This window comes from Temnothorax americanus, unplaced genomic scaffold, assembly GCF_048541705.1.
Source record: "Temnothorax americanus isolate GAGA-0224 unplaced genomic scaffold, ASM4854170v1 Scaffold2, whole genome shotgun sequence".
Lineage (NCBI taxonomy): Eukaryota > Metazoa > Arthropoda > Insecta > Hymenoptera > Formicidae > Temnothorax > Temnothorax americanus.
The window spans coordinates 8,769,273-8,793,241 of record NW_027509338.1 but is presented as its reverse complement, the minus strand read 5'-3'; the positions used below and the strand labels follow the sequence as shown (position 1 = coordinate 8,793,241).

Below are 23,969 nucleotides of genomic sequence, written 5' to 3'. Positions count from 1 at the left end.
GAAAGTGTTCGGCCACGGCACAAAATTACCCACATCGAAGTGGATCGCGCGGTATTTACGCTTTAATGACACCCCATTTTGCGCGAACTTTTCATCGCTTTTGCCCTCCGCCACCTCCGCCACCGCCCTGCCTCTTTAATCAGCTGCGCAAATGGTGGATACGGGAACTTTCAGACACGTGCAACTTTTAAATGGTTTTGTCGAGCGTGTCGTGAATCGCGATCCAGCTGCAATGTGTAATCGCTTTAGGACGGATAAATTTTCGAGCTGCCCTTTGCAGGAGCGTGATAGTTTATTTTGGCGCGACAATGTAGGACAAGACGGCTTTCCAAATTTATTTCCTTGAATATGCAGAAATGTGACAGATAAATATACAAAAGAGTTCCTATATTGCAACGAATCTTAATAATCAATAAATAAAGTACTTAAAAAAACCAAACATTTGTATTTATAGAAGATAAGTTCAAATTTTAAAAGAGATAGAACTATAAATCTGCAGAAATAAATACTAGTATACGTTACAAAAAGGCGTTTTTTTAAATTGCAAACTGTAACGCTATGATATTTGCCTGCTGTATTTAACTGCTTGGGCTGTCTTAAATATCACATCACGAATAAATACAGAGACAAACAGACTTCTTTGAATAAATAATAAAATATCTCGTAATCTAGTTAAAGCTGGATCATCTAAAGTGCTCGTAAAAATTTTCTCGTGAGACTGACGAAACGCACAATTCAGCGTAAAACGTCGTTTCTTAATTTTTTCAAGGCATAATAGCGTAATATTCTTTGCCGCGAGTCGGCGACAGAACCACGTTGTTAATATTTTATTGCTTACCAATATTTACTAGTTTACGCGGTTTACAAAGCTAACGGCGGTCGACAAGAGACCTTATTCCTCGAAAAAATAAATTCTCTTTTCTCAGACACAAAACCGTTAAAAGTTGAACACTTTACGACAATGAGCATAATGTGAAATAAATAACTAAGACAAAATAAGAAGAAAATAGAAATATATAAGTAACAAATATGTAACAAATAATTCATAACAATCCAGACATCAAGTAAAAATTGAAACATCATATATGGCTATTATAAGCGACATGTAATATTTTACATCTTTGGTGCAAAATTTCTTTCCTCAAATATTTTTCACGTCGCATTTTTCCGTTAGAGACATATATTTGGAAAAAAATATTTCACATTTTTCATCGCAGAAGGCAAATATTGTTGCCGTTTAGGAGGACTCCCTCAAGTTCATACGCGAACGAGTGTGATCCTAATTCTAAAATAAGCCCACAATCAATCCAGCAGCAACCGCCCTCCTTTCGATCAGCGAAAGTGCTCGCTCCCGCTTAAGGGTTAAGGTGACGACGAATTACAAGCGCGGCTTTAATGCGCGTGCAGCCACCGGCCGACACGCGCGTCGCGTCGCGCGTCACGTCGCGACGCGCGCCCCGGGGAGAGAAAATCGGCCGCGGCCGCCTTGAAGGTAAAGAACTTCGTGTCGCGCGTATCGATTTCGCGGTCAGTTTCGAGCTCGCTGGGGAACGCGGGGAACGGGAACGCGAGGGGAAGGGTTGAAAATCTTCGCGTGACCGGTCGCGGGGCCGGCCTCGCGCCCTCGCCCCTCGCCACCCTCGCGCGGCCACACGAGAATCTCCCGCCCTGGCGACTGCGGCACCCGCAATCACTGACCGAAGTCACCGGAGACCGGCCGACGGTGATGGCCGCTCGTTGACTTACGAACCGCCGCGTCGCGATCCCGTTTCCGCCCTCATCAATCCACCGCGATCGTCCTCGTGCCCGATCTTCTCCCGGCCACTCTCTCGGGGCGGCTCACTCTCTTCGCCGATGTTTCTGCTTGTCCCCGCGCGGATCTGCCGTCGGCGCGTCTACCGCGAGTTCGAGAACGGCAATCGCGCCATCGACGTCCACCGATCGCCCCCCATCAAGTTCCCCGAGGAAGGTGGTTCTCCATCCGACGAAGGCGTCGCGCGTAGGTAAGGGGTTTCCCCGATATATTGCGATTTGCGCGCGCGGACAGAGGGATGGGACCTGCGCGGTTCCGGAATGCACCGCCGCGGTTTTGGTATCCGTGTGAGAATTTTGGGTTGCGATTAGCCTCGAGGAATCTTCCGCTCTTCGTCGATCGTGATTTGGTTCGCGGGCGGACGATCCGAGTCACGAAACGCTTTTGCTACTAAATAAATGTTTGCGTTTTTAAATTCACATTTTATGCACGCTAGCTTGTATAGTTGTCGTTTGTCCATTTAAGAGAGAGTCCCTTTTACTTTGAAACATTTGGAAATATTAATAGAAATCAATATTTTCATGACTGTTATAAAGTAAATTTCGACCTTGATGTAAAATTCGCCACCATCAAGCAAATCTAAATATTACGTCTCGCTCGAATAATCTCGCTCCTTCTCAGCGTGTGATCAATACTTTCTGATATTACTATACATTTTACACATGACTCATATGTATGTATACAGGTGTATATAGGTGCTAATAGTCTGTGCAGCTAATGTAAAATCGATGATAATTTTTCAGGGATAAATTGCCAGACGTTAACGCTGCATAAAGTAAATTAAATGAGAAATAATATACTTTCTCATCACTTTCTCATTTTAATAAAAGATTGACTAACATAATTCTAAATATATTATAATAATCGTGTACATCTGTCAAGATTATACTTAAATACACATTTGCTCCTACCTGAATATTTTATAGAAAGGAATAAATATACATATATACCAATATACATAAATTAATATACGATTTAAGTACGCGATCAATTATCTAAATTAAATGTACGCTCTACAGATTTACTCCCGAAAAAAATAAAAATAACACGTGTCTCGATTCTGTTGCAGTGTCCTGGCATCCAGCAACGAGAAGCAAGCCGATAGTGAAAAACTGTTGGCACGTTGGGGGAGGTCCTTGAGTCAATACTGCAAGTGCTGCTCCGGCATGAGGTGCCTCGCTTGCCGTAGGGATCCCAAGGGTCTCTTGTGGACCAGGAAGCAAGGGAGGACAACAGTGATCAACGATATCCCGCCGCCTGTTGCAACCCCCGCCCTCGATGCCCCGCCGCCCGCTACGGACGCGTTGTCGTGCTGGTCGAAATTAAAGGCGCGGTGCAGGTACCGTTTAACAACTTGAATCTCACTCGCGTTTAACAACTTGAATTTCAAGCGTCACTTACCTGTTCCACCGAGCAAATAACAATTTGCATTATGTATACCTATATATATTTTTATTGTTTTTAAAAGAAATTTGTAACAATAATATAATTTGATCAGTTTTATGTTTTTACTAAAATTACCAACTCCTATTAATATTTGATTTTTTATATATTATCAATTTTAAATTAATATATTTAGCAATTAATATTATTAATATTAATAAGAGTTGATAAATGTCTGTTTGTTTATATGTTATATTAATATTGAAAGGTCGTTTTCGTCGATTGCCTTTTTTAATTAATTATAGATCATTGTTGTGTCGTACATTTGAGTTTCGCGAGTCATTGAGCATAGATAATATATCATATTAAAGGAGTAGAAAATTTATAAAGACAATGACGTGATGAAAACAGGAAATTTATATCAGAAAAAGTATTTCCTGGTAAAGCATCACGGCACGAAGATACTCCATCGTATGGGTTTCTCTTAGTTTTCACTCTGAAACTTGTTATCTTTACTTAACCGCGAACTTGTTTCCAAAACTTTCTAGACTCTTGTAATTTTCTCTTACTTCCTTATCTTTTTTTCCTCTTTCTTATTATTATCTTCGCTGTACTTTGCTATTATATAATTTTATTTTTAGTTTTTAGACTTTTTATGGGCGTAATTTGTCCGATCTTTGAAGGTCTAATTTCAGTTTTGAAATATTTCAACGCTTTTCGTTAAACATTCACATCAATTAAAATTTAGATTTACCAAAAAATATATTTAAATTTTCTAGACGTCTTTTAGAAAATTAACGTGTTAATTCAGGAAAAGAGACGCGCGTCATTTCTCGAAATCTTGGATTTTTGTGTTTTATTGCTATATGTTACTGATTGTGAGTTACTTAAAGTCAGTGGGAATTCTGGAAAAATTTGAGGAATTCGCAAAATATTAATCGCGTCGCGAAAATGTTTCTTTGACAGATGCGTCCGTTTACGAGAGAGATTACGAGAGGTCAAGTGTTGCACGAGAAAATCGAGGATCGCTCCTGCCGAGCCTACCCCTTGCTGCCCGCCCGAGAGAAGATGCGGTGCGCTCTGCCGTCGTGCGTTCGGCTGCTGCAAGTGCAGCTGCAAACGCGCGGACACGCAACAACGCACAAAAAATACACGTGCCAAGCACAGTCTTACAAGCGTGGCGCCGCCGCCCCTGTCGGAGGTACGTGGACACCGTTTGCCGAAACAAAAAATTATTATTACTGTCGAGCGGGACAAACCGCTTTGTATCCTTCAAGTTTTTTTATGGGCAATTTGTTCGATCACTTCGATCCTTGAAAGTTAAGGTTTAGTCTTGGAATATAGTATTTCTTGGAATATTATTTAGAGCAATGTTATTTTCTTTGCAAAAAGGTGTAATTACTTGAATATCACAAAACTTGCGATTATGCTTTTGATAATTACAGTTTTTTTTTAATATACAGCGGGTTTTATCTGTTTCAATATTTTTAAAAAAAGTTTCAAACAGGGTGAGTTAATATTTGTGAAACAGGCATCTTATTTAAACACCCGGGAAATACAACACGGTTCGGTCCGCACGGCAGGGATGTGTAACGTTTTAGAAATCATTTTTAGACATCAGGTCGGTTTTTTTTACTTATAACACAAAAATGCGTAATGTCGCAGGAACCGAAGACTAAGATACCGGATGTCCTGGTGGAACATAATTCTGTCATGCGCGGCGCCATCCCTTGTCTGCCGGTCCCTCTCGCCTGGTTTTGCCTGGTGTGGAACTTCCTACTACCGGGCACTGGTACGATTAATTTAAATATTGATACCACTATCTCGCGAGAGCGAAGCCTTCCGTTCGGAAGCCACTATCGATTTCTTAAATTTTCAAGTGGTTTAACTCTTAAGTAAAATCAGTATTTCCCCTCTGATAAAATTGAATTGAATTCAGGAACTGTTTGGAGCGGCCTGTTCAACCTGTGCACCGGACAGCCGAGATTTTCCGCCGTAGCCGGATTGAAATCACGACTCGGTGCATTTATCGTCAATCTCATCGTGGGGGTGGGCCAACTGTTTACCGTTCTGTTCTGCCTCGTCGGATGGGGCTGGAGTATTTGGTGGGGAGTCACCATGATCCGCTTAGCTAGTAAGCATTCTGTGACAGCTTAAATAAAACTGTCTAGTTACCGAATTATTGGTAGAAAGTATTCGAGTCTATTTGCAATAAGTCAAATATTTGATTTTAAATTAAATAGGATTTAAGGATATGTCATCATATAAAAAATAAAAATCTACATTTATTTTCTCTCACGTGTATGTGACATTTTTATGTTTTTTTTAAGTGTTATTTTTTATTGAGAGAGAAGAAAATGTTTTTAAAACTAATCGCGAATTATTTTCAAAGGATTAATCCGGATTTTGTAATCCGGATAAAATTTTGTGAATTCTGGACTAAAATATAATAAAATTTCAGAATGCATGACGCGGCATATAAAGCGCATTAAATTACAGGGAAGTACAAGCGATTCAAGGTTTCGGAGGCCGCTAGCAACGATCCTGAGGCCAGAGGGGGCGAGCCAGCTTCCTTGCCTTCCGGCGTGCCGAGTCAGGCTCTGCGAGGGATGGAGAGGGCGCGATGATGCATTTTTAATGAAGAAGAGAACGTGACCGTCCTCCGCTTATCTAAGGATATTTTGTATTTCGTTCGAAAAGTCTTCGTATTTTGCTTAATATCGATCGTTACGAATTGAAGACTATCGTACGTGCGAAATAAAATTGTGACGCGAATATAAGCACACATCTTGTACAAACGATTATATATATATATATATTTGTGAAGACGATATATATTTGTGAAAACAATTAGTCGATAAGAACTTTTCTCGGCTCCGATCGAGTAACGGACGGAGAGTGAAGATTAATTAAAAAACTTGGACGGTAACATGGCAAGCCGTATACGAAATAAGCTCGGCAACTAAAAAAGGCTGTAAAATCATTAAAACAACTTGGTACCTTCATCTCGTGCCTTTTTCCTTCAATCATTTCTTTTTCGCTACTCTTACAAAGAAGGAAAATCTTTTTATCGCAGCTTGTAATAGAATCTGTAAGTATAAGCCTGGAATCTTGTAACAAAACTTTTTCTCTCGCGCGGCTTAGCATGTTATTACATCAAAATCTTCACTTCAATGAGAAGTTTCTCGAAAGGTAGTATCGCCGAGATTCTCTTGCAGGATGCTGGTAAAGTCTTTACTCTATTTTTCCCAAGTCAGGAGTGGCGCTCATGTCGCATTATGGTATCTTTTTAAATTGTTATATATATATATATATATATATATATATATATAACATGTCTTATTGTATTTTATAAAAAAAAATTTGTCCTCGATCTCGATAAATAATTGGCATTATTTCTTATATTAACGATATTATTAATTGGAAACAAATAATTTCAGTTACAAGAAGCTCAGAGTTTTCTTATCGAGTTAAGGAGGCTCGAGAGAGTCTCGAGCTTTGCGACAGTTCTCTCGCAAGCGTTGAAAATTTTGTTCTCGCAGGAATTAAGCTCGATAGCGGGACTAAGCTTCCATAAAATGGACGAAGACTTCGCGAGCGTCCTGCATTTTTCTACGCAGCGGAAAACTTTCGTTCTCGTCAACGAAAGGTTTCAGTTTTTGTAAAGTTAGCGCTCGTACGCGCGCAAAGTTCGCGGCCTATCGGAATATACGAAGACGTCCTTGAAGATTAATATCGCTTTCAGTGAAAGCATCTTTAACCCGAGGCGTTCTTTCAAAATGTACTCGTTGCGTCGATGAGGATGATTTACGGGAGGCGGATCGCATTTGGCGGCGACGTCGCGATATTGAATTGGCGTTCTGGTATGCGAGGTAAACTAATTAGACTTATACACGGTAGCTAAGCTCGGGGCGGGGATTACCGCAATCTCCGGAGTGACACGGTCTTGAAGCGGGATATATCGATGGGATAATTACGTTTTGAAAAAACGCGCTTTATATTTTTACAAGCGCAACATACACATATATACATTATGTACGAGTAATCGAGACTTACCCAATTAGACTTATACTTATAACTCTTGTAAATATGAAAATACATTACTTACGTCAATTTTTAATGTAACCCCCTGCCTCTGGAAGTTCTTGCACTCTCCCTTCTTCCTCCCTGTCCGCGATCGCGACTACCTTTCGCACATGCGCCTTTACATACATATACATACATACATTGCATCTCTATTATTTTTCTCTTTCTGTTAAACTAGTACATTTTGCTCGTCTATCCTATATTTTCATTAGAATGCAGCTTTATTTATATTTATTGAATTGTCTAACAATAAGAAAGAGACGTTCGTATTCTCTGAGTCTCTGAAATGAAATGTCACGCGACTGGATTTTCTAGCTTATTTCCTTCCGCGTGCAGAAGGGTTAAAGCAGGAAGAGGAGGAGACATAGTCAAAGTGACAGGACAAAGAACGATAAAGTGAGCTGGATTTACGTGAGAAAGCTTATTCGATGGAGTTTACTGCTGTTTCACTGTCGTCTCGCGTATTACAAGGATGCTCAAGTTCAGAGAGAAACGTGCGCATGCTCGTGAAATACAAAGGATCTAGCGAAACTACCCTCTATACAAGCATGCAAATCGATCGCATGCCCAAGCAGCTCTATTTCAATCGGCCGTTATCAAGATCGCGTTATTTTCGTCGTTTTTCTTTGTCGCAGCGTTCGCGCGCCTTGGTTTCAAACGCGCGGTTTTGGATCGTGCGTATATGTGAAGATGTGGTCCGTGTGGTCCGTGTGATCTGTGTGGACGACCGCGAGCTGTCTCTGATGGATCTGTATGTATGTCGATCTGCCTCGGTGGGTATTCTTTTCATCTACGAAATTCTGCAACCGTCCAATTCTTTCAGTTAGTTCGGTGATTGATCTCCCTTCGATCGAAACGATGATACCAATGTGATAAAAAAAAATATATCGTCACACGCTTCTTCGCAAGGTGACTCGCGTTAAAACGCACAGCGGCCGAAAGGGAGGCAAATTAGAAAGGAGCGAGGTGCCGATCGATTATGTTACGTCATCAAGCGGTTATTTTGCGCCGGGTTCTCTCTTTTTCAGAAACATTATTTTCAATAGAGATTGAAAATAATCTCCCTTTCCCCGGCGCGCGTAGAGCCCTTTCCCTCTGATATTTCGCGATGCGATCAATTTTCAACTGCGTTACAAAGCGCGCCGCGTATATACGTTTTTGCTTTTGCACACACGCCCGTCTCGTCGGTGCATCGGTCGGTTAAATATATACCTTTTTAGCGGCGTGAACGCGCCGCGATTGCCAGTTATGCCCGACGTTCGTGCCTCTCTTTCTCTCTCTGCTCTGGATATACCGTGCAAAATTCGCGAAATTCGAGGCGATCCGATCGCGGCACGCGTGTATGTACATACACAACGTGCGCGCACGAATTTGCGGCAATTACGTCGGCAGTTCGTTCGTCCGTTCGTGAAAATGCGGGAGGCCGGAGCGCGTGTGTGTTTGCTCCGCTATGCGGTGATATACGCGCGCCTTATCGGCCGCAATTTATCGCGACCACGTTGCATAAACTTTCGCGCCGACTTTATGCATCCTTGCGGAGAGGCCGAGGGTGTATATCTATAATAGGGTATCCGTCGCTGAGGTTTAATTGCGCGGTTTCTTCCGCATTATTTTGCGCGCCGTGCGATCAAATTAATTCGCCACGGTCGCCAGAGAAACGCAAAAATAAAAGAGAGAGAAAAATTGGTCGCCCCCGACGGGTCGGATTCATATCTCGAAGATTCGTATCTCGAATCTCGAGTGCATCGAGCAAGAATGCGCGCTTGTAATCGATTTATGTTTCGTATTTACGTGATTATTCGTGGGACGTGTATTAAAAACGCGAAAATTGTTTTCTTGCAAAGAGAAAGAGAATATCCTATTGAGATAATTGACAAATGTAAATAACGAGGAGAAAAAAGACATCGCAAGAGATTGTAATAAAGCTAAAAAGAAGTCATTTTTTTGTGTCGAACGTCGTTATAATTGCAACGGAAAAGTATAACGAGTAAAGTGCAACTTTAGCTTAGCCACGTGAATCGTAAGAAAAATTCTCGGAAGACGATCTCGATTCGAAGAAAAAGTATGAAAGAAAGTATCAGAAAGAAAAAATATGCGCGTATAGCAATTAATTTGCGATTAAATCTCATTAAACTGGATAGCGTTACTTATAAAGTATGAGAGTCTTATACATATAACAGAGTTAAATCGGTATCAAACAAAACGCAAGAAAAATAAAAATGCAAAGCATGCACTCGTTTTTCCTAAATACGCGAAGTGTGAGAGCGTATAATTGTTGAAGTATACAGTAAAATATTGAAATTATTTTGTTAAATAAACAAGGTGTAATTGTATAAAACCCGGTATATTTTGTACCTCCATTGTCGACTTTCCTGGCGAACGATCACTGTTTTTTGCAACAATTGCAATTGCACAATCGCTGGAAAATGTATTTCTGAGTAAGTAGTATAATATAGTATAATTAGGGCGGGTGAATGTTATTGGAGGGTGAGTCAAATTAAGATTAAGGACACACATTGAAAAAAAAAAATTATATATGTATATATGTGTACGTGTATCTATAGTAGAAGCGTGGGAGAGTGAATTGCTTGGGCGGAGTGAGTGGAATAAGTCAAGGTATATTAAGCCAGTAAGAGTCTTTGAATTTTAATGCGATTCACCCGCCAAAAACCTATTCACCTGCTCTACTAATATCTCGGAATTAGCTCAACCATTATTAAAAATTTAAACTTCAAGTAGAACTTGCTCTAGCAAATTATTGGCGTCAAATTTAAAAATATTTAGTGCCAAATCAATATTAAAAAATTCTCGATGAGAAAAGATTCTTGATCGCAGAAATGCTCGGTATTAAAAAACTGGAGTATAAAGAGAAAAGAGTGTCAATTATATATATAAAATGTCTTTCAAATTGAGATTAAATTGACTCGGTAAATGAAAGGAAGTGCGATAGGTTCTTGAACGCCATGTATATAACATAGTTCGTAAAAAAAATTAAGTAAAGTGTGGTGCATCTCCTATATTCTTCTACATTTCTCATAATCTGTTATTAAAAATTGATTGTATCAAAATTACTTTCCGCCAACGAGCTATTTATGTTGTGTATAGTTGCAAAATAACAAAATTAAATTAAAAATAAAAAAGAGATCAGCTAAAGTCCTTAAGATTGATTGTTCTGTTTCCGAGTTATCGATATTATGCCATGGTATATGGTGTGGGTGTCAATGAATCGAGTCGCTGACGCTGGATATATATATATATTGAGTAGTATATGTTTTAATGATGTGACTCCATAATATGTCAATATGCATAGGTAAATATTCTTGTCATTATAATCGACGTGTTACAGTGTGTAATGTGATACGATAGTAGTCGGTTTATAGTAACCACTTCTTTCTTTTTTTCTCGTATATAATAAGGAACTTAAAATAACTCTAAAGAATAAACTACATCACTATCGGCTATATAGCAACTATTTAGCGATAATAATAGCCTACCATGTCTTTTACTAGCGGCGCTCGATGAGTGTGTATATATTGTTTTTTTTTTTTTTTTTTTTTTACTACTCTTTCCTCCCTCTTATATTTCCTTTTCCCTAACTGTGACCTATCCCCTGTAAATCTGTCGCCTTCAATCCTAGAAGTACCAAGTACGTGCGAGAACTATGAGGAAAAGTTTCGTCGTAACTTAATCGATATTGCTCCGATATCAATTTCTGCAGAACCTCGATGCTTTCGGAAAAAATAAATCCTGCTTCATAACAATCACTATCAAGAATAAAAGAAAAAAAAGAACACTTTGTATATATACGCAACGTGATGAGAAAAAAAAGAAAGCTTGGTACTTCTGGGATTAATGTTACCGATTCACGCTCGCTGCTTCGCCTCTGTCGACCGCTCGAGAATGCATATCCGTTGCGATTTCCATGCAACGTTTCAGAAATCGTCTTTCATCCTGCATTGCGCTTACTGCAAATCATGTCCGATCTGATAGAAATTTAATTAATAAAAAAACCCGTTATAAGCACACAAACAGGTGTGTCGAAATTTTAAGTGCTTCTAAAGACTTCGACGCGTGTTTTTCGCGCAAGTTTAGCGCTGCTGTCACGTTTCAACGCGAAGCTTAAAGGAATTAATTGTCCTGCCGTATCGTACCGAAACAAACTGACAAACGGCTTTGTCGTCAAACAATTATGTCGCGGCTCGACAAGCTCGCAAATTATTGTTCCGAAATTTGCACAAGTTGCACATTATCAGAGGATGAAAGCGCATCGGCCCCGTCGATGGGACAAAACGGCGCGACAATTACGCGGGTGGATGATACAAATCCGCGAGATACGACGAGAAGCGGCGTGATCGTCAGTGTGCGTTCCCCGCGAACAGAGAAAATTTGTGAAGCAGATGATAGTTTCTAGACACACATACAGGCGTCCCGTATAACTTTCCTACAGCGTGTATACCGCCGCGGTGTGATAGTTACATAAGAGTGAGTGAGAAGAGTTGCCTCTCGTATTCGTAGAGATGTAATATAAGTTTATATAATATATAGATGTATATGTATAAATATATGTATATTATGTATATCATATATATGGACGTGCGTAGGTTGTGGTAGTGGTAGTGGTAGTGGTAGTGGTAGTGGTTGTGGCTGTGCTGTTGTGTTCAGTGTGTGACGGTATAATATGTGTATATATCTATAACTATATAATTTCTGTTGCGAGCAGAGTTCTGAGTTCGCAAAGCTCGTGTACATGCGATTTTGAATGTCGTTCGGTCGTTTATCTTTCCTCTCAGCTTCCTTTTCGTTCCCCGCCGGCGATGAGCGCCGGAAAGGAAGCGCGATGCTCGCCACGCGTTTGTTTTTCGCGTCGACGTACCCTTTTGCCGCCTACACTTTTAATATTAATTCCGCTGAATCGTTCGGCCATTTTTTTTTGTTTACTTTCTCGAGATGTGCATTCGCCACGTGAAGGTGAAAGTTGTGCTTTCTCGTAAAAGAGCAGAGGGTATAAATCGGATTAAAATTGAAAGTAATTTGATTGAAGTCATAGAAAAAAAATGAGATATTAATTTTTTATTAAAAATGAAGGAATGCTAATACCAACAGATTTCGAATTTTTATGATAAAATTTAAATAAGGGTTTAGTATCTTACATATTTTTTGTTTTAAATAAACATCTATAAACAGCTTTGTTTATTTTAAAATATATATATTTCGAGAAAATATTATATTAATTAACGCGCGTGTGGTGTACGTGGGTATGTTGATGGTTTCGAATACATCTAATCAAGATGCTGATTAATTTCAACCCGATTCGTTCCTCTATCGAATTATAGACAGGCGTTTGTCACCCTCACGTGCGTATTTCACACAATTTCCGCTTTCATTCTCTCCCTCTCTCTCTCTCTCTCTCTCTCTCTCCCACAAAAGTAACAACCATTCTCTCTAATGGAGCTATTTCTATTTCTCGATGCATAAAACATGAGCAGAGATCGCACATCCACGTTGTCCGATCGCGTGAAAGAATCAAAATCTTCTATTAGGCTGCCTGGTTTAAAAGGGGGATCGATTTCCGGGGGTGCGACGCGCGTTTCCGCCCTCCCCCGGAAAAGAATCACGCTTGGTCGAAAGGGTTAACAATTCCAGAACTAGATTTCAATACTTTATATTTCATGTCCAGTTTTTTTTTTCTATATATATTCTCATATAGAATCTGTAGATATACATTCTTGGCAAATTCGAAAAAACTGATTCCAAAATAGGAACAGATCATTGTGCGAACTATGTATACAGGGTGCAATTTGTGAGAAACACACGTGTCGTGTCGTGTTCTGCTCGATACTATACATGTCTCTTTTCTGTATTTTTTTCCATGTTCTTATTAACCTTCCTCTTTTCCGGGTTGCCTGAATTACGTCTTTTGCTTTTTTTTTTCATTCTCCTCTCTCGCTTTCGCTTAATTCTCTTTTTCGTTTCGGCATTTCTTTTTCATCCGAACGGTGGTACATTTGATAGGGTGCACAGGGCTGCTAGGCACAGATAATTGACTCGCAAATAACTCTTCAAACAACATTAGAGCGTACGACATACAAGTATTAATATACACATTACATCGTTATTTTTTTTGTTTTCGTTTTTAGGAGCAACCACATTTTTGGATCGTGTCCGTATGCGTGTGTGAGTGTATGCACGTGTCGTTGATCTGCGTTTATACAAGCTTGTGCCGAGATATGTTGCCCGATGCGGGATGCTCCGCCATACTTTGGAACTTTTCTCCTTTTAGCTCGCTTCTTTTTTTGTCGGTGGTCGATATTTGCATCAATCGCGATCCGAGATCTGAAGTAACTTCTATCTTTCAAATATATTATTAGATTTTCTCTGGCATATCGAATACCAGTGAACTGATGATATATACAAAGGATTCAAACAACATCTTTCACCGAAAAATTCACTGAGTTGCGTATACGTACTCAGCAACCGGTGAAAGAAGAGGCTGAAGGCGAAAAAATTCCAGCCCAGTTTTGTCACAATACTTTTTATATGGCGAGAAACACCTCCTCTTGAAAAGTGAAAGAAATTCGAATTACGCGATAAGAGCATGCTCATCAGGCACCATTATTGCACGTTATTGTACCTCTCCGTCGAGCGCGCGTGTGTATGTGTCTCTTGATGTGAATAGATCGTTTTCCACGACGTGGCTTACGATATCTATGGCGCGCTGCGGCACGACAGGCTATTATGGACGGTCAATGCTCGATTGACACGGCCAGGCTCGAAATTATGGCCCGCACACGGAACGCCGCCGCGCGTGACGACGGGGACGTTCCTTGAATGAGCAATCAAATCGAATCCGATTGAAGAACCCGTGACACGTCGCGAATTTCCACCTAGCTCGGCTTACAAGTCGGACTTAATTAATTTAATTAATTTAAACGCAAGCTTTTTTTCCGGGACCGGGAGTTCGCAAACTTATTTCATCTAAGTCTCCCGCATCCGTATATTAATTTCTCTGGCTTCACTGGATGCAATAATAACTGTGCCAATCAACAGTGCAAATGAATAAAAGAGTTGGCTGCGAAATTTAAAATTCAATTGGTAATCACAGTGGCACGCTTTGGTTTTTTATGCGCGAACTGCTTGATCATGTAGACAATTTTGCTGACCATTTCGACACGTTGTAAAACTGATAACACACACACGTAACATAGTATCAAAATAATTTTAATTTCTAACTCGTGATTTCGTAAATTAAAATCTACCTTGCGTAGCGATTGCACGGGATGACTTGATCATTTATCGTTCAAATGAAACGCGTTAAAATTTTAAAAGCTCGTCGCGTTAAAAGAATTTGATGAAAAATGGGTTCTATTGTTCGATGAAACATCGCTCATATCTGGAGCGATATGTCACAATCTGGGTAATGCAAAAAGAAGATATACTTTTTCAAATAAAACATCGATTGTCTTGGACGATCTGTGATCTACTAAAATCAATTAAAACGTCAGGAGCTCGAGCAAATAATTTTGTCTTTGCGATAAAAAAGTTCTTCGCTAAATGACCAGACAAGCCGTGGAGTGACGCGCGCGCGATCGAGCGAACGATCTAACGGACGTGATTTGCGATCTCGGCATTGGCGATCCAGCGTGGACCATCCTGACGCAGCGGCTGTCGTCTCGTGTTCCCCGTCGTAGTGTGAAATGGTGTCGTGTGCGAGTGGGTGGGTATGTATATGCTGGTGATGCACATGATCGATGCGTTATAATAAATGTGTATACGTGTGTACACAGTCAACAAATCTTATTACATCTAATTTGTCTTTTTTTCACGCAGCGATGGGAAGACAAGAGCTTAGAGACCCTTTCGGCTCCGATGTACAATAACGAGGTGGGGGAAAATTGGGCGGAAACAGGTAAAAAGGGGGGTACGGGATAAAAGGGGTGCGAGGGGACAGGATGGAATAGGGAGCAAAGGACAGAAGGTGATCGATAGTCGGCGTGCCTCTAATTTTCACTTGGAACGTCGAAGAGCAGGAAGGGGGACGAGGAGGGGACACACCGAGAGGGGGGTGGGGACATTTAGAAACATTGATATGGCGCATGGTAGTGCTCGGGGTGTCTAGAACCTGATATGTAGGAGCAGGTATATCTCACCGGTAATACTTGGGTTCGTTGGGGATCGCTAGAAAGGCTACACTGCGCTTTGACTTGTTTTGTACGATCCGTCGCGCGACCGAAGATTATTCGGTTCGAAACGGAAATCTTACAATTTATAGATTTGCATTAATTAAAATAAAGCTTCATTTAATTTTATAGATTACAATTAATTGTAATAAAATCAACGTATTATAAGACTGTCATATAAACGACCGTATAAACGATTTTGCACGCTATTTTTATGAAAAAAGATGATGCAATTGTGTCGATGTAATTAATTAAATAAAGAATGTAATTTAAAAATTCTGCCGTTCTGTTAATTTCAATTTTGTTTTAATCTAATCACAGACCAGACTAATTTAATCTCACATAAATTAATTAAATTAATGTAAACCTCTTTTTTCATCTGTCAAACTCTTGCTAATTTTTTGCAGATCATAGTCATAATCATTTAGAATGATATAATGATATAATCATTTGTCAAATGCGAAGTAATGTCTTTTTTGCTTTAATTAATCGTAAAATTAGAAATATTCATAAAAATACAAAACGAACAAATCCTGACAGCGAGAGCGAGGAGCTAAGGGAAGTCTTTCTTCGGGCATACAAAAGAAATCAAAGCGCACCGGTATATTGATACCCTTTCGCAATACCATTAATTAATAACAATATTAACGATATGTACCTACGCTGCATTTAACCACCTAAATATCTAACTAACGAGCATTAACCTAACGCCTTAAACGCAATGTCCATTTAACATATGTACTTATTTCGGCCCCTGCTTCGGTTCGCAACGCGGGCCGCGGGCTATAAATAATCATAACACTATTAATGAGAATTAATGATAATTACATTATCGACAATTAATCGATAAAATTTCTCATGCGATTGCAAATATATACATATAGATGGGATATGTAATTAGTAAGATCTAGAACCAGTTATTATCCAATAGCTTGCTCTCAAAAGATTATACAATTAATTATCGACACAGATGGCTCATCTTTACAACCTCGAGTTCTCGGTGTGTTGGTATGTTTATGCGTACGCACAGTGTTAATCTGTGTGAAATAACATGTAGTTCGTGCTTACATACACAGTGCTATGTATACCTCTCTACCTGGAATACTGTACCGTTTACAGGATCACTACGGGCTCTACCAAATTACAATTTGATTTTGTACACGTTTAGAACCTGTTCACCAGAAGATGTCCGCGAGATGTCCCGGGACTATCGTACATTTACGCGATGCATTTATTTATTTCGCGATTAACGCTTCGGTTTACGTTTTTTCTCCGTCCACCGATGTGTTTTAATTTAATTAGATCCACTATGGGTATATATAAGCGTGACACTTAGCGCGAGAGAGAGAGTACGCGAACTTACTTGTAGGGGGTCCTCTTCGTACCAAAAACAAAAAAGAAAGAGTATAAGCTATGTACATCCATTCGTCCATTGGAAAGAGACGCGCGATTAATCTTACATCGTATGTCTTTTCTATGTCTATCTACGTGCCGCCTTTCTCCCCCTTTCAACTCCTAACTGCAGCGGCAGGTTCCCGAGGATTACATTTAGAATATTCTTCAAGTGTAAATTTCTTTCCCCCCCTTCGATCAATCGGATATGCCCCTACAGCGACAGAGTAATATATTTTTTTCTTCCTTTTTACGTAGCAAGCACAGTAGTAAACAAATTTAGTCCTGTTAAGAAGCGTTTGTCTCTATTGTCATTTGCCCATCGCGTCGACCTGGCAGGATTGAACGACCTCGTGACTGCACGAAAATGCAAGCCTGTCGCGTTACGGAACGGCCGTCGAATATCTTTACATTCGCAGTCGTTTACCCCCGATTGTAACTCTTTCGATACGGCGCGCAATTACGTACGGAATCGTACAATCCCCCGGGAACTCTGCGGCGTCAGTTCCGGTGGGGGGTGCTCCGGTCGAGCGTCGGAGCGCTGATATGCAAGCCGTGAGCCCCTCCTTTGCGCGAGGCTCGTCATCTTCTGCTATACAGTACTCGAAAATGATATATATACATATATATATTATATAATATATTCGTTTGCTTTTTTTTATATGTAATGTATCTCTTTAGATTTAACCCCCTTCCAACCGGCCGATATCACTCTATCGCGAACGGGACAAGCGGCTACCCTTAGGAAATTTTCCGTCTTCCACGGACTACGAAACTATCTAACTGCCTCTCTTCGCCCTCATTTTATTATCCTCATCTTCAGACTAATCTACGGTCCTCGTTTAACGCGCCTATATCGGGGACCGTCGGCCTCATCTACAACGCCAAGTCTAGAACTTGGCGCGGTTCTTAGCTTCTCTTTTTTTTTTCACTTTGTTCTAATTACGCTCGGCGCACGCGGAAAAGGGTTAAATGTAAAGGTCGATCGTTCGGGGGAAGGAGCGGGAGAGGGGCGGACGCGCCTGGGACTTCACCCCCGTTTGCGCGTTATCGCGCCGGATCGAAAATGCGGCGACCGGGACGAGTGTGTTGTTAAGCGAGCGTTCGTTGTAAATACGTTCTACGTACGTTTCTTACTTTACCGGAGTCTTAGCGCGCGGGTAAAGTGTCAGAAAATAAGCGACGGTCCGATTGTGCGTGCTCGATTCCCCTCGATTTAGGGCGTTCCTTTTACGACGCGGCCCCCGTTAGACTTGGAGCGGGATTCTCGTCGCTCGAGAGTACCGCTCCAATCGAGATGCGGCGGAAAACATTACACAGCTGCTGTACAATTCCTCGAAAAAGAAGATACATTTCTCTCTCTTTTTTCCGCATTGACAAAGACAAGAATAAGCTGTGTACATCTATTTGAAAAAAGCGAGCGATTAATCTCAAAGTCTTCTCCTCTCTTTTTTCCCCCCATCGATTTATGGCATTCACTTTCATATGAAACAAAGTTAAAAAAAGCGAGTAAAAATAAGTTCTATTATTTTAATATTGAATATTAAATATTAACGAAAAATTTTTCAATATTGAATTAAGTGAGAAAAAGTGGCTTATTCGAAAAGTCATGGATAAAAATAATGGCTTAATTCTTTTTTAGTAATGTAGAGATTTAAAAATTCCGAGACTAAAATCGAACGAATTTCTTACTCGCAAGTGCGACCTTGAGAAATTATACGACAGGGTGAATTACATCTCGAATACTCGTCTATCGAGTAAGTATCGAGTACGCAGCGACATACACTCTTGATTTAAACGCCGTACTCCGCATCACATAAATATATATCTATGTATATATGTATTTTATATATATTTATCTACAAAACTGTATGATATGATTACACGTCCTAAACTGCTTAAAGTCTAATTTGCCTTACGCTTTAGGTCCTGTTTCACTAAATCAAAACTTCGAAGGGCTCCTCGGATAAAACGTGATGTGTTACTCCCTACGGGCGACCTAAATTTTACATACATAATTAGAGAATAATAATATTAATAATAGTAAAAATATAAGAATGTGATGTAAAACAATTTCTTTCGCTATCTTCCCATAGAGGAGTGGGTCTCCGGGGGGCCCCGAGATAAAATAAATCTATATTAATCGTTGGAACACGAACGCAACCGTGAGTCTAAAGTGCGATAACGAAACGACGGATGCGACGCGCGGTGAATCGACGCGCGTCGCTTTAGCTTAGTACCTCTTGTTTCATTTATTTCTTTTTTTTTCACCCTCGCTCTTGCATTCACGCGTTTTTTCCCCGCGTCGTCCCTCACGATCGACAACGGTTTCAGCGTCCTCTTCGCGGTCGACCATCCGCACGGGGATCGTTCCCGCGCGCGGCCAAAGCCCCTTTTTTTTTTTAAACGGTACACACAAACTTATCCCCTAGTCGTATTGTAACAAATATTGCCTCAAATATAAACTTTGTATCCTTATTTAAATTATATCTCATTTGCGTTAGGTCTCTCTTTCTCTCTCTATCTCTCCCACTCTTTCGCTCCCTCTCTCTCTCTCTCTCTCTCTCTCTCTCTCTCTCTCTCTCTCTCTCTCTCTCTCACGGACAATGGACAAAACGGCGGGTTGATATTCACGCATCTCTCAAAGGGCGCGCGCGTTTCGGCCCTTATTATCTTACGTTACGTATGGCCGAGAAGTCAAAGAGTCTATTTATTTATTTTAGTTTAGTAGTAGTCGTTTGGTTCGCTTCGCAAAATTTGTTCGGAGATCTAAAACCATTCTTATAAAAACGCCCCTCGGCCCGACAAAATATTACCGAGGGACACTAATATATTGTGTGTGTGTGTATCGTCGTCTTTTCATTGTTCTTTATTATCGTATATGTACGTGTGTGCTTTTTCTTTTTTTTTGCTTCGATAATATAAAATTCTCAATTCGCAGTCCACGATCTGATCAAAAGTGTACGAGTGCCACGCGGCGCTCGTTCGAGCGTGCGAGCACTGATACGTGTCATCTCGTCGCAACCTGAACACTACAGCTTCAAGTGAGGGGGTAGGGGGGAGTGGGAGGAAAGGTAGGCCGGGGATTTCTTCAATTGGAGAAGCGGAGGTGTAAGTGAGGATAGCGGAAACGATTTAGTCCTCTTAATTGATAGCAGTCTAGACGACTTTATTGTTAATTAATATTTAGGACTCGCGAGAAGCCCCGCGCGAGGGGACGAAGGGGAACCAAGGAGCAGTCGAAAGACTTTCGCGTTGTTGTTCAGCGTAAGAAATCAGTAAGATCGTGAGATTAACTCTTATCCGGGTAACTGGATACGGTATAATTTTATTCTCGCAAGAATAAACTTCTTTTCCACGAAAAAAATCACTGTTTTCTTTTTTCAATTGGAAGCATCATTTAAAAAATGGCGACGCTTTATTTCTCCTTTACTTCGAATTATATCTAAAGCTATAACGCAACAAAGTTTAAATTCCAAAGGAAAAAAAATATAAGAATACATATTAAATAGATATAATTATGATCTATATGTAACAAGCATTGACAAATATAGTTATTTTTAAATTATTTTTTTTCTGATTTTCTTATTCTGATACAAAAGCAAAACGCGATTGTATCATAACTAAAGTAAAATTTGCAATTAAATTTGGTAATCTAAATAATCACTTGGTGCAATAACATGGTAAGCCACAAAGCAATGCAAGTCTTAGTTCAAAGTTGTTTTTTTTAATTCGATTATGACCCCAATTAAAAATCTTCGCGTTCTTTGGCGATAATAGATTAAGGAATACGTTAAAAAAACCGCAGAGAAGAACTGCAAGTGAAAGTTGCTCTATGTGGAATACGATGTTGTTGCGCGGCAAATCCTTCAGTCGTCTGAAATATCCCTACATTAATCTGTCAAAGAGTTCTAATAGAAAGTCATTATCTACAAAATCAGGTTATCCGGATGAGTGTTAAAATTATATCAATGTTAACGTTAAAAAAACGGATGCATCGGTAAACGACGAGGAGAACGTTGCCGCGCGACGCTTGCCGCGAGCCGACGACGGAGCGGCGCGTTATTAGACACTCAAAGCGGATTTGGGCTGCGTTCCTCGCAGGTAGCGCAGTTTTCGTTTTCGAAAAGCACGATTGATTCAGATCCATTCCTGTGTGTGAGAAACACTCCCCTAAAAAATTCTATTCCCGTGGTTTTTATTAAGTGGTCGCTGAGAAATCTCCGGTTTCGGTTTATTGGATCCCACAGAATATGGTCGTCGAGGAGCGCGTTGCTCGGCCTAAGAAACAAAAATGTCGTGGAGACGTCGCGCGCTCGCGCGCAAACGCCTCGGTGAGTTTTGGGTGAGAGTTTTCGCGATCGTCGGACGCGAGCGAACGAATCGACGCGCGGCGGTCGATTGAGAACGCCGAAGACGCCATATATACGTCCGGGCTTCGCGGAAGCAGCGCCCACCTGTCCGCTTCGCGAGCAACCACGAGGGATATTCCGCACTTTCTCGCACTCTCGTCACGGCTTCCAGCTTCCCACGAATCGCGCCTCTTCCGAGAGGAATTCCTCGATCTTCTCAGTTGCCCTCCTCTTCTGAGAGGTTCGATCCTCTCTCCTCGGTGCGATTCCTCTTTCAAAGAAGGTGGACCGTCCTCGAGCCATTCCGCTACCACCAGAGAGATCTACGGTGCGCGCCTTCTCGATGGCTATCGGGTAACGGATTCTATCTCCTTTCAGTCGTTTCTACGAAGGTGCAGTCGCCTTACGAGATTCTCCATCATCTAACCATTTCTTTTCTGATAGATCGTATTTTTAACTCTTTTCCGAGGAGATCCGAGTCTTCAAAGTTCCCCGAACGATTTCTCTCTCGAAAGAGCTAAACTTTCCGCGAGCTGCCTCTTTTCCGAGACAGCTTCACTATCCTCAAGTCGTTTCATCTCCTTCGATCCATCTCTCTTAGCTAATGGAGTGCTACAAGCTTCTCTCGCCCAACAAGTTTCTATCCCTCTTCAGACTCTCTCTCTCTCTCTCTCTCTCTCTCTCTCTCTCTCTCTCTCTCTCGTGAAGCGGTCCACGGTCTCGCTCGAGACGATCCGTGTTTTTTCAAAGATATTCCTCCGCACTGGCGCCGTTTTCCTCGAGCGAGAAGCTTCAGCGAAAATCGCATGTATGGTTCCTCGCGAAACGTACCGATTTACTTCCAAGCCCTTTGATATGTATGCGCGTCGGAGGCCGCTGGTCTCCGAGCTATTTACAGGAGTCTCCAAAATTGGAACGCGGCTACGCGTACGTGTGTCATCCGTCTCGCTTTTCCCCGCGAGACGCCGCGACAATCGTGACCAGCCGGCCGCGAAGGAATCCCCGTGCGGCTTCAACGGCACCGACGCTGCTCCGCCGCGACGTTCCCGCCGACGTGTCGTCCGCACTTATATACCCCCACCTCTCGTCGGACGCCGAGTCGCCGTGTCCGATTCACGTTGACAACGTGTCTCTAGCGGGACACGGTACTATTAGGCGTCAAGTTACACACCGTACCATCGGAAACTTCCCTAAGCCTTCGACCGCGACGGGATGAAGACTCCGAGAGAGCGACGTGTCCAAGAATACCCGCGACTCTTTCCGAACCCGGTAGACCTTAGCGGACAAGCTGCGGAACGACCGGGTCTCGTCTCTCCGTCGCGCGTTCGATCGAAAATAAACGGCCATCCCGACGGACGTTTTCCTTTTCGTCGCGGGGAACGCGTGTGTGCCCCCGATTATTCTTCTCGTCCTCGAAGAGTCCATCCTCGACCGATCTCGCGTGCGTTCGTCTCACCCATCCAACGTGCGGGCCCGCCGAATCAGTATGGCCAGAAGGTGGGCAACGGGGGCGGGGGCGGTGGCGGTACGGCCGGATAGAGGGTCGGGGTGGCTATCAGGAGACAGGTGGGTGGCGGCAGGGGCGGCGGTACCGGTGGCGGCGGCGGTAGGACTGGGGACAGCGTTATCGCTGCGGCTGCGGGGTGCAGGGCCGTGCCCGCCGTCGCGGGGGCACACAACGGGTGCAGGGCGGCGAGTGAGGGGCGCTGGCGCTGACGCTGACGCTGCTGGCCCTGGACCTCGCCGTTCTATTCCGAGTCCTGCTGCATTTTGACGTGGCCATTACCAGCGGAATTGCTCGCGCTGCCACTGCTGGGCGGGAAGCTCGTGGGTATGGTGCGCGACGACGAGAAACAGAGCTTCATGATGTAGGGGAACTTGCCGTCTGTAACAGACAAGCGCGGCGAGGGGATCGCCTTGTAATATTTCGCTGCCTAAACTCGCTTAGCGAAGGGAGACCCGACAAGATCGCCCGTTTTCCTTATACGTTTTCCTCACGTTTCAAGTTTCCCGAGTTTGACAGCTTTCGCTGTCAAGCGGGATCACCGGGGATATCTAAAACTTTAGACGAGTTCTCTACGCATTGCGATTCTAATCGTTAACTACTATGTTGTCGATCCCGATTCTTATCTCGTGTACACTGTTAAATTCATAGTGTCAAATTATACTTAATTTCAGTCACTTTTAATCCCTATAGGTCGCCACAATTCCTATACTCAATATGCCGTTAATTTAACTAAACTAATAAAGTTAAAATGATACTGTTTTGTGTTAAAATAATAAATTTCGATACACATGGTAGTTAAAAATAATAAAATGTTATTTAAGGTTCGAGGTATTGGTTTAAATTTAATCCTTTAATATTTAACAGTGTATGTGTGTGTACATACGTCTCGGTTTATAAAAAGTTGATTGGGAAGTTGAAGGTAGCGAATAAAGGAATATGAGTTGAATTGTACAATCCGCTTTGGGAATAATAAAATTATACATACATACATATGAAAAAAAATTTCCTTAAGCTCAAATACTTGGATTCTTCCACAACGTTTCGGCAACTTTTATGGTCGACACGACAGCTCGTTTCTTCAGCTTTACCTCTCGATATAAAAGTGATCGCGTCGAAAATCTTGGAATAGAAGCACAAACGAAAACCAAGTGGGAAACTTCGCTACATCGCACGAAGAGAATCGTAAACCAGGACGAGGGAAGTGAAATCCGAGAGTCCAAGTCGGACGAATAAGCGATAAAGTTGCCGTCGATCCAACC

At 41.6% G+C, this 23,969-nt stretch overlaps 2 protein-coding genes across 4 annotated transcripts in view; one reads left to right on the top strand and one right to left on the bottom strand.

The window, feature by feature from the left end:
• Window positions 1-7,321, top strand: part of Stum (mechanosensory transduction mediator stumble) — a 29,498-nt gene extending 22,177 nt beyond the window's left edge. Inside the window, exons 5-9 of the mRNA XM_077405513.1 lie at window positions 2,883-3,152; window positions 4,163-4,397; window positions 4,862-4,988; window positions 5,136-5,330; window positions 5,696-7,321. Coding sequence (XP_077261639.1) covers window positions 2,883-3,152; window positions 4,163-4,397; window positions 4,862-4,988; window positions 5,136-5,330; window positions 5,696-5,823 — 955 coding nt within the window. The 3' untranslated portion in view covers window positions 5,824-7,321. The remainder of the gene's footprint in view (window positions 1-2,882; window positions 3,153-4,162; window positions 4,398-4,861; window positions 4,989-5,135; window positions 5,331-5,695) is intronic.
• A 3,494-nt stretch (window positions 7,322-10,815) lies between these two features.
• Window positions 10,816-23,969, bottom strand: part of Sm (heterogeneous nuclear ribonucleoprotein L) — a 157,435-nt gene continuing 144,281 nt past the window's right edge. For all 3 annotated transcript variants that reach the window (XM_077405517.1, XM_077405516.1, XM_077405519.1), the window contains one exon: window positions 10,816-23,088. In XM_077405517.1, the coding sequence (XP_077261643.1) occupies window positions 22,952-23,088 (137 nt within the window). In that variant the 3' untranslated portion in view covers window positions 10,816-22,951. The remainder of the gene's footprint in view (window positions 23,089-23,969) is intronic.